This window comes from Bidens hawaiensis, unplaced genomic scaffold (assembly GCF_021521415.1).
Source record: "Bidens hawaiensis isolate Kalapana, Puna unplaced genomic scaffold, B.hawaiensis_p1.1 tig00022304_1, whole genome shotgun sequence".
Lineage (NCBI taxonomy): Eukaryota > Viridiplantae > Streptophyta > Magnoliopsida > Asterales > Asteraceae > Bidens > Bidens hawaiensis.
In genome coordinates, this window is record NW_027493463.1 from 161,386 (window position 1) to 172,639 (window position 11,254).

An 11,254-nucleotide genomic window follows, 5' to 3' on the forward strand; every position below is an offset into this window, starting at 1 on the left:
GTCACGTCACCATAACTTCCTGCACGTCCTGACACAGTCAGAAGAAACCGTCGCACGACGTTTCAGAGGTTTGGACTGTTCTTATCCTTTCACCAACTCTTCGAATTTCAAAAAAAAATTCAAAAAGATTCAAAAGTAAGCGGGAATATACCCCTTACCTTGGCAACCAAGTAACTATAAGACGGGTGCGGGTACAGTGTCAAGGCAAAACCCTTCACATACTTAGCACCCGCAGGGAATTGAAGCCAAGAATACCTCGGCAACCAAGTAACTATAAGACGGGTGCGGGTACAGTGTTAAGGCAAAACCCTTCACATACCTAGCACCTGCAGGGAATTGACGCCAGGAATACCTCGGCAACCAAGTAACTATAAGACGGGTGCGGGTACAGTGTTAAGGCAAAACCCTTCACATACCTAGCACCTGCAGGGAATTGACGCCAGGAATACCTTCGGAGTAAAGTAACTATAAGACGAGTGCGGGTACAGTGTCAAGGCAAAACCCTTCACATACCTAGCACTCCGCAGGGAAATGAAACCAAGAAGGATCTTCTGGGCCATGCTTGCGCAAACGGGAATAACATCCCCGCATAGCGGGAACGTCAAGAACTATATTGTTTGAAGCTCCAAGATGGAATTGGTGGTTTTAACATAATTGATCACTATGTTCAAAACTACCAAAACCTCATGGAGAATCTACACAAGAGGTACTCAACGCTCCTGACTTGCGAGGAGGTTACAGACCTACCCGCATCATACCCAAAGATCAAGCAGAACAGTGGGAAATTCTGCGCGACATTAGGACTTCCGCGGGAAGAATCCCCATGGAAAACCTTAAAACTAAACCTTTTTCAAAAACCCTTTGCTTAAGTCCAAAAGTTCACCTCACTTTATTAAACATTCATGAGAAGAACATTGGACTGGGGGGACTTGAAGAGGTAGGTCCCAGCAGAGCCCAGTTGGACCCGCACTCACCTTGAAAAGGGACGTCTGCGCAGTTCAACCCGCAAGACTCCTTAACGGACGTCTGCGCGGTTGAACCCGCAAGACTTAACTAAAGGAACGTCTGCGCAGAAACCAACTGGATCAGCAGGACCCACCACGCTCAGAGACGTGACGTCCTCACATGCGGTACGCAAGCTGTCCCCGCAGGAAACGCCTCCAAATGGTTTCCAGGTACTCCGCCTGTTCCCGCAGTTACGGATACCGGCCATCAGGGAAGGCTACCCGCGCAGCATGGCTACACGCACAAGGCTTAACTCTTATAATAATTCAGCAGTCACCTGAAGAAGGAATGAGCAAGCCGGGAACAGTCCCGCACAAAGGCGGGAGGGGGAATACTCCCGCCCAAATGAGCCAGTCCGTACGATACTGAGGATCTTTTGTACTGTACCTGACGAGGTATGGGCAAAAGATCTGACCAAGGATACGACAGCTCATTGACAACAGTATGGCGAGCAGCATGCTCTTGTACTGTATGTCACTATTAGCCGCTACCTACTCACCAACTCTTGACATACCACGTGCATAGCCTGTAGTTGGTGGAAAAGGAATAGTACACAGCAGGCCTGGTCACTATCAGCCGCTGCCTACCCACCAACTACCAGCATGGCACGTGCGTAGGCCACAGTTGGTTGAACAGGAATACTATTCGGCAGGCTACACCTCCTTGGAAACCTACCTTCGGCTATAAATACCCCAAATGGTATGATCATCTCATATTATCACATTATCATCATATTATACCTGATATCTGCTCTAGCAATCTCTTAATATACATTTATATTTAAAGAGCAATCTAGTCTGATTCTCACGCCGGAGGGTGGTCACAAGGAGGAATCCCCCCCCCCTTCTCAGTGACGAGCTCACGGTGTCTGTTTTGCAGGTTATCAGAAGAACCATCTTTGCCGGGTCCAACCCTCGTGGGAAACATCTATCTAACCCCCAGGTTGCCCGTAATCTGCCCGGGGTCCGGTTAGTGTTTCTTCACCGACTGTTAACAAAATTCCAAAATCAGTTAGTAAAAATTAACCATGGTTGTACAGTATATAGTATATGTATACATAATTCATTTTTTGAGCACTCCAAGTCCTTTGGTTTGGTAAGGGTTAGCATACAAAATTGTTACTAATTTTTTATTCAAGAATATTAAATATTTTCCAACCACATATTATAGCCGTAATGAGCATTTTAATTTAAACAGTATATGGAAGAGAAAATATGGCAGTTAAAGTTAAAAAAAATATGGATAATCACCTATATTATAGGTAATATGAAACTAAACTAAAAATAAACAGTAATTCAACCTTGAAGTAAAGTCGTTGTACTTCAAAGCTGTACTTTAAAGCTTTCAGATGATTGAAGAACCATTTTGTAGGCTAAGAACAACAAACAAGAAATTAAATAAATATCAAAGAACAATTTATGAAGAAATACAAGTATAAATATATATACAAATGAGTAAGGATATTGGTGCAAACTAACAAGTTTTAGTTGGCGAGATGCTTGCAACCCAAGAGTTAACAGCCAAAATATTAACAACTTCCTGTAATAATATATTATTAGTGAAGTCTAGAAATAATTGGTTTCCCTCTCTCAATTTATAGTTTGTCTCTCTTTGACCATAGTGCAATCATGGCTGCCGAAACTCTTATAAGCCAGCCAAAACTGGAAAGAACCTGCTATAACCAAAATAAATCCACCCGATGGTGGATCTGGAATCATGGTGGAAATTGTACTTGAAAAACAATATTTAAGAAATGGAACAAGAAATCAATAAGATGAAACCAAACCTGGAATCTTTAGTAACCCACCCTTACAGGTCTTCACAGAACATATATGGGATTTGGTGATTTTGAAGACTGTGCATTTTATAGTTGTACATTGTGCATTAATAAAGGTAAAATTCTTAAAATTAAGAGTTTTTGACAAAAGACCATTTTGCTCATCCTATATACATTTTAATATAGTATATATACATGGGATAGTTCAGGAGAGAAATTATTTTACTGCGAGAAATATAAGAAATGACTTACAACCATTGATTAAGATTGATCTATGGACTATATTGATTATGACATTATTATAATTATTGGGTTCATGATTTTAATGATTTTTAAGATAAAAGGGTATTGATGTAATTGCTCCTCTATCAAACACAATGAAATAGGCTAATTTTAATGGTAATCCCCCATGATTTCATCATCCCTTCACAGTTTCCAAAATTTAACAAAGTTGATTTTTTAACACCAATTTATTAATTGAAATAAATAATGAGAACGTAGATCATTTTAATTTGTCAATTCATATTTTTCACTAAGTTCGGTTACTTTTTTTTAAAGTAACTAAATGTAAAACTTACATAAAAAGGTTTATTTACCATAATGTTTATTTTACAAACATGTATTCTATACATGATTTAACATAATAATGTGTGCATGTTTTTTTAAAAAGTAACTTTTACGTCGAATTCATGACCATCATTGAAATAGTTGAACATCTAAATTATTCTCCTTTTTAACATCTCAAAAGATGAAATCCTAAAATTTATTATGTATTATTTAAAATCAATCTTATATTTCCTCTTTTTATTATTTAAAATTAATATATTTACATCTTACACAACAAATTTACACACTATATATTCACACAAACATTCAAACTTACACAAACTACATAATATATTTACATCATGTACAACATATTCGCACAATATTCAATCCTACACAGCCTACACAATATATATTTTGTAGGTTGTAATATATGTTATGTAGGATGCGTAGGATTAAATATTGTGCGAATATGTTGTACATAATGTAGATATATTGTGTAGTTTGTATAGGGTTGAAAAGTTATGTAGGATTAAATGTTGTGTGAATATATAGTTTGTAAGTATTTGTGAATGATGTAAATATATTGTATAGATTGTGTAGGACTGAATGTTGTGTAAATATGTTGTATAGGATGTATTCATATGGTTCGATAACCTTCTGTAATTTTAAAAACTTATTAAATTTTGTATAGTAATAAAAAAAAGGTTTTTTATTTTATGTAACTAAAATAAACAGAGTTAGACTAAAAATAAAAGTAAATATATGATAATGTAACCTTTCAATTAATTCTAATAATTACCATGAAACATGTGTTACTAATTTACCTTTAATATTAAAATTAATCTTTAAAGAAAAGAAAATTTATAATTGGTCCAGTTGATTTATCATATTTCTCGCATTCAAATTATTTCTCTGAACTTAACCCTATATATATATATATATATATATATATATATATATATATATATATTCATTTGAGTTCAGCAACACGGTAGGTAGCTCTAGTTTAGTTGGAGCTTGTCTTCCCTTTTCCTTTTTTTTCACGGTAATTCCATTTCTCTTCTTTTCGTTCGTTTATTAATCTTTAGGACACATAATGTAGGAAGTAGTGATAATGTGGAAAACTGGAAATACGAATGGAGAGAAAGTGAGTATTTTTAAAAGATTGGTGAAAATCTGACGTAAGGCCGACTGACTCGTCTAGTGTTTGTTAAGGCAGGCTTAGGGATGTGAATAATCTTAAACAATATTAGTAAATAGGTTATCCAAGTTTAAACTGTGAACCAAATTGTAAAGCATTAAAGGAGCGGGTAAATCTCAACCGATCCATGTACTTTGCGGTTCAACCGTGTTTTTAGTAGCCATCGCTGGTTAGGTATTATAACGCCGTTTCTATTGTATTTCTTGATTTTGTGTAAACCTAACATTTTTATGGCATCGGGAATATTTTTCCATTTGTGGTTGACTATGGTTATCCAGTATACCGTTTTCGACACGATTGATACTGTTGGGATGCCATAGTTATATTATTTGTATTTATTCAATTATGAAGACTAAGTTGGTTACTAAATAAAATAAACTCATCATGACAAAAGTATAAAAGGAAATGATAATATTGAAATGTAAGGAGGTTGTGGGAAGAAATGAATTGTTTGAAAAAGGTTTGTAGAAATGTGAACACAAATTATTATGTTGAGATGTAAGAAGGCTTATGAGATGAATTGGATGGTTAGAACATCAACGGTAAGGATACACAAATTATAAAAAAAGAAAAACGTCTAGTAAGCTATCAAATCATAAAAACATTATAACTCAAAAGCCAAAGCTCATTCAATAAGAAATCCTATAAACACTTAAACATTGTCACATGCTCACATCACCACCACATTTTATACCAAAAAACACTACCAACACCCTGGCCCCGTCACATTTAAAAGAGCACACTTCATCTCGTATTTTCTAGTTCTTGCCAAAGAACTCATTAAAAACTGGCACCAAAAAGCACTCCCACGATAGAGACAATCTGATGGCTTGTAAAAACACCCAACCACCACCCCTAAAAACATGTTCTTGTGGATAATTTTTGAGAAAAGTATGAGGTTTCTTGTCAAATGATCGGGTATGTGTAGGTAGTGGTGTCCAAAATACCCGAACTTGATTAACCCAACCTGAACCCGAATAAGCTAATTAGGGTCGGGTTTCGGGTTACCCGAATTTCAAATACAATGATGAAAGGGTGAAAAAAGTCAATAGTATAACTTTGGTAGAGGAGCTAATTATTCTGCTTTTCATGAATTGTTCAGCGAAAATTCATTAATATTGTGTTCATTTAATTAAACGAACGAACATGAACACATGTTTCACTCATTCATCTATGTTTGTGAATGTTCGTTTATGATCGTTCATTTAGTTTATTTACATATTGATAGAAAATTATTAAATATAAATTATCAAATATTATTTGCATTTATAAATATCACCCTAATCTGTTTTATATTTGTTTGTTCGTGTTCAATTAAACACGTTCATTTATGATTCATGTTCGTTTATGTATGTTTGTGTTCATTAATGTATGTTTGTGTTCGTTAATGTATGTCAATATATGATCATCTTCGTTTACATTTGTTTAGTTATGTTTGTTTATGTTCGTGAACTGTTCGTTTATATTTTAAATGAATGAACATGAACATGTTCATTTTTTAACTAATGAACATGAACACAAATATTTGTTTGTTTAAGTGTTCATGTTCGGGTTCGTTTAAAGTTAAATGAACGAACACGTACATGCCTTTGTTAGTGTTCTTTCAGTTTATATGTAATTATAAGATAATTACTTGTGAAAGAATTTAAAATTTTAGTGGAATGAGAATTTTTGCAGCCCACAAGTAACAAACACAAATATCAACTTAAAACTATAAAGTAACATGGTTAACCCGACTAACTCGACCCAACTAAACTGAACCCGACTAACCCGAACCTTAATAGGGTCGGTTTGCGGGTTAGATATTTTTTACAAAAAAACCCCGACTAACCCAACCCGATTAACCCGATCAGGTTGACTCGAAGAACACTCCCATGTGCAAGTTTTGAGTTTGTGGACGACCAATCTATACTATATATAAAGCATGGGTGATGGACCTCTTAATTTTTAAGAGTTACTAAACTTGTTGCTTTTAGTACAAACTATAATGCATAAGATTAAGACGTTTTAAGGGCAATTTTGTCTTTTGACAATTTTGTCTTTTAGCAAAAGAAGTTGGTTTTTAATCTATTTAAAAATAATTACAAGTTTGGTCATTTCACTTTAATCATATTTTGTTAATTTATATAATAGATACATATATACTTATTAGAGGTGTTCAAAAGAATCCGAATCCGTATCCGAATTATCTGAAAATCCATATCCGAACTATCTAAAAACTCGGATATCCGAATCCCGGATATCCGTAAATTCGGATTCAGATTCGGATAATGATTTTAGGATTTTCGGATAGTTCAGATATCCGAACTATCCGAATATTAAATATAATAATTTTTATATATGATTTATTTATAAGTATAAAAGAGAGAAACCCTAATTTCCCTTTACGCTTTACATAAGCTCCTCAGCCTCCAGTTCTTCACGAGACCAAACCCTCAAAACTTGTCCTCCACCGTCATCTCCGTCGGCCGGCGGCCGTGTCTAGCATCTCCGGCCACTGATCTATCGTCTCCGTGTCTAGCATCTACATTGCTGAAAATCGGATATCTTGATATTTTGGTTATTTGTATCCATGAATCTGCCATGTATATTTTGATGTTGTATTGAGATCTTTGATTATTGTTAGATTTGAAGATGCCATAAATGGTTCATCTAAAATGTTGCTTCAAGAATCAACTTAATTGTATAACCACATATGTTGAGTACCACATATGTGGTTTGTCATAAGATTCATCTTCCTTTTTTGGCATATTTCTCTTTGGAAAAACTTTACTGAATACAGGGTTGGATTATTATCAGATCCCAATTTTTTGTTGCAAACTTTTATAAAAAAAATGCAATACAAATTCGAATATCCGTTTCACTGTCCGAATGAATATCCGAAATTTCGGATATTCGAATTAAAAATGCAATACAAATTCGAATATCCGTTTCACTGTCCGAATGAATATCCGAAATTTCGGATGTCCGAATTCGAATATCCGAAATTTCGGATAAGAATTCAGATAGTGCAATTCACTATCCGAAATGTTCGGATATCCGAATCTCCAGATATCCGGTTTTGAACACCCCTACCCCTTATTTTAAACCAACTATCCCTACGATGTTTAAACGTTTATAATTTTTTCACACGCTAATATTTTTAAAAACATTATACCATAAAAACGAGTATTTTATTCTCTTTAATTTGAGTATGGTATTGCTATATTTTTTTAATTTTTAAAACGTAACATGTTACGTGATTACCATTAAAGACCGGCACACGAATCAGGCGGGCAGTCGTTCGGGTCATGAATCTAAAAGGTTAAGGTTGGAATGGGTCGATACAAAAAAGGTTAATTTGGTTTGGTTCGGGACATGTTTGGGTTGAAAGGGGCCAAGTCATAACGAAATTCGGGTTAGAATAGTGTCAAGTGGAACGGGTTGTGGGTCAAGACAAATTCAATGTAGCGTTACGTGCGCACCGACACCTGATTGCGTGCGTACATTTATTGTGTGAGATGCTTACTAACACCGGATAAGATTCCAATGCCGCAATACGAACATACTATCTTCAGTTTACGCGCGTACTATTATGAAGTCACACACATACAGACCGGTAACGCATCCGATGTCATGTTTGCGTGAATACCCCGCAGCATTACGCGGGCACGCAACTAGTGCTTTAAAATATATATATCTAGCCTACATCATAATAGGGATGCATACCTCCAACAAACTATTGAATTTACTTGTGACAAAAAGATTGGATTGGACCTATAAAATGGCTTGATTTAAAGGGATGTTTGATATCCTTTTAATTATTCCTTTTAATTATTACTTTTAAGAGGATAACACAGTATTAAAGTGTACTTATATTACAGAAAAAAGAAAAAGGAAACTTCAGACAGAGCAATAAGCCAAAGCTTTATTCTAACCTATGAAAAAAGGAAGCATTTTCACTACAACAAATCTATAAGTTGAAAAACGAAGCATTTTGAGTTATTCAAAAGAAAAAAAACTGTCTTTACAAAGCAATAACACAAACTACTACTATTATTATTATTATACTATTATTGAGTAAAAGATCACCAACAATTTCACTACAAGTCTTTTGATCAATCACCTGTCTAATCATCTCACAGCCGTCATTCTCTACAACTTCAATTTAACCCTGCACAACTGACAATCTGACATTAAAAAAATTATTATTATTATTATTATTATTATTATTATTATTATCGTCAAGGTCAAGGTAAATTGGTCATTATGTCATGCCAGGAAAGTAAGTAATTATTTGATAACCACAAGAAAGAACGGATTACACGGTTGGTTCATGTGGCTTACCCAAATTACTGATTTGATACATACTTTAAAAAAATATATTTTTAGACTAGACATTTTAAAAAATGTAACACATTTAGTCCCATTTCATAGATTAATTTCTTCTATTAATGTTTAAAGATTACCAAAATACCTTTATACATCAGTGTAATTTTCTGCCTATCAAAACGTATGCATAACAAAATTACCTAAATACCCCTACTGCATAGACTCAAACAGCCTATTATAAGATTATAACAACCTCAATCTAAACATACATACTAAACATCATCTGATTCGGTCTATTAAAACTCATAAAATCGGATTGCCTGGCCCCATTGCTGTCCAAACGCTAACGTTTTATAATAAAACACGATCATCACAACTGCATAACATTGTTTTGCTTTACACAAACAGGCGCCTTAAACGCCCTACATTTCACAATGGGCCCATCTCACTGGGCCCGCCAGATAACGGGCTTTCTAATAACATCACCTTGCGGGCCTGCTTGATCCCTAGATTGACAAACGCTTAAGGGTAACTTCTTTTGTTTCACCCTCCCCCTCTTTTTGATATTGACATCAGCATCACCACCTTTCTCCTTTGTCGAGGTTTTAAGCCTTTTGTGCTTATGGTTCTTCACATCAGAACCGTTTGACATTCTTGGTGAGCTGTTAATAGCTTGATGCAACTTACGTGCTAATTCTTCATCATTTGTTTTACCATTTTCTAGCCTCGGGCTATTATTATTACTATTATTATCATACAACATCTGAACATCGATTTGCTTTTGTATTTTACCTTTTCTTAATTGTTGTTCTAAAGACAATGATAACTCTTGACCATCTTCAACATTTGCTACGAACTCTAGAGCCTTCTTTGCGGTAGCCATAGCTTTTGCTGCAACTACCGCCTTCGCCTGAGCTGCAGCTCGTGCAGCTAGTGCAACCTTCACTGCTGCCTCAGCTGCTGCTCGTGAGGAGGCCACAATCTCCTCTTGTGAAGGGTTGTCATTGCTCAAATGTGCTTTTAACAAGTAACTGATGCGGGTGTCTAATTGGTCCAGTGTGTTGTGAATGGAGGGTGAATCGGGATTTGAATTTGAGTTTGAGTTTGAATCTCCATTGATGTCGCTGCTTTGCCTTTTCAAACACGCGAGCAACCGCTTTCTCGGAGGCAAAAGAACATCCGAATCCACATGATTAACACCACAAACGTTCGTTTCCATTATTGTCGCATCAAAGTAATTTAATCAAACAGTTGGTGTGCTCTGCACAGAAATCACAATCAAAATTAAGATTCACAACATATCAACAACCAATTGTTCAACTCTTTCGAAACCCTAACCACCGATTCGACCAAATTATGCAACTTTATCACAACCATGCTCAGATTCACATAATTCAGATTCGATTCCAAATATAAACAACAAACATAATTAGAAAGAAAAAAAAACAATTCAATTTGAATTTGCACAATTGGATGCATTAAACCAATACCCAATTCGACCAAAACAATTTGCACAAAAGGAAAGGATAATCGCAAGCTTGATTCAACAAATTCCCATAAATTGAATCGAGCTATTGGTTAAACATGTGTGGTTTATTTAATTTACACAATTAGATTGACCAAATAGAGATAGATTCAACGATAATTGAATTGAAGGAATGATGAGGAATTACGTACCTGATCTTGATTTGTTAAAAAGAGGTTGTTAAAATTAGGGTTTTGAGATGTGAAGGAAAATGGTCTGCTACTGGTTATAGTTATTTATGAGAAATGAAAATATGTATTATATACTCGGTGGGGGTTATAATAAGAAGTTACATACGTTGATTTTACGATGAATATAGAAAGTTTGTTTATTTTAAGTTGTGTTTATTTTAGTTGCGATTTGTTTATTTTGTGGTGTGTTTTATTTTAGTTGCGGGGTGTTTTTTTTAATCTAATGGTGAAAACGCACTTCCTACGCTTCTTAGAAAAAATATACTTCTTATACACACACACTAGATTTTATCCCCCGTATGACCTGGGTTGGTTCACATTATTCGTTTATAATATTTATATATTTTTTTAGATTTAATTTTATTTATTGTACATAAGTTGATAATATAATTAGTATTTGATGATAAAAAGGTTTCACAAATAAATAAGATGTTATGACCCGATTTAAAAGTTATTTGGGTTTAGCGAGCCCGCTTATTTTTTTTGCTATAAAATTATTTCTTAATTATAAATAATATATTTTTCTCAAAAAAAAAAAGAATACTATTTTATATCCTTATTTTATAGGATTTTCATATCAAATATTTGGTGAGATTATTTTTAATTTAATGAGATGTTATAACCCGTTTAAATAATATATGGGTTTGGTTAGACCAATACCCATGAATTCGGGTCAAATGCATGAGAAGTATCAA

At 34.7% G+C, this 11,254-nt stretch overlaps 1 protein-coding gene across 1 annotated transcript; it reads right to left on the reverse strand.

Moving 5' to 3' along the window:
• Window positions 1-9,288: 9,288 nt before the first annotated feature.
• Window positions 9,289-10,592, reverse strand: LOC143565203 (uncharacterized). Its single transcript, XM_077052246.1, has 2 exons — window positions 10,521-10,592; window positions 9,289-10,104 (listed from the first exon to the last, which is right to left on the reverse strand). The coding sequence occupies exon 2, from the start codon at window positions 10,060-10,062 to the stop codon at window positions 9,289-9,291; it is 774 nt and encodes a 257-aa protein (XP_076908361.1). The 5' UTR covers window positions 10,063-10,104; window positions 10,521-10,592.
• Window positions 10,593-11,254: the final 662 nt, after the last annotated feature.

Coding starts and splice junctions, on each gene's coding strand:
- LOC143565203 (XM_077052246.1), bottom strand. CDS start 10,062: ATGGAAACGAACGTTTGTGGTGTTAATCATGTGGATTCGGATGTTCTT.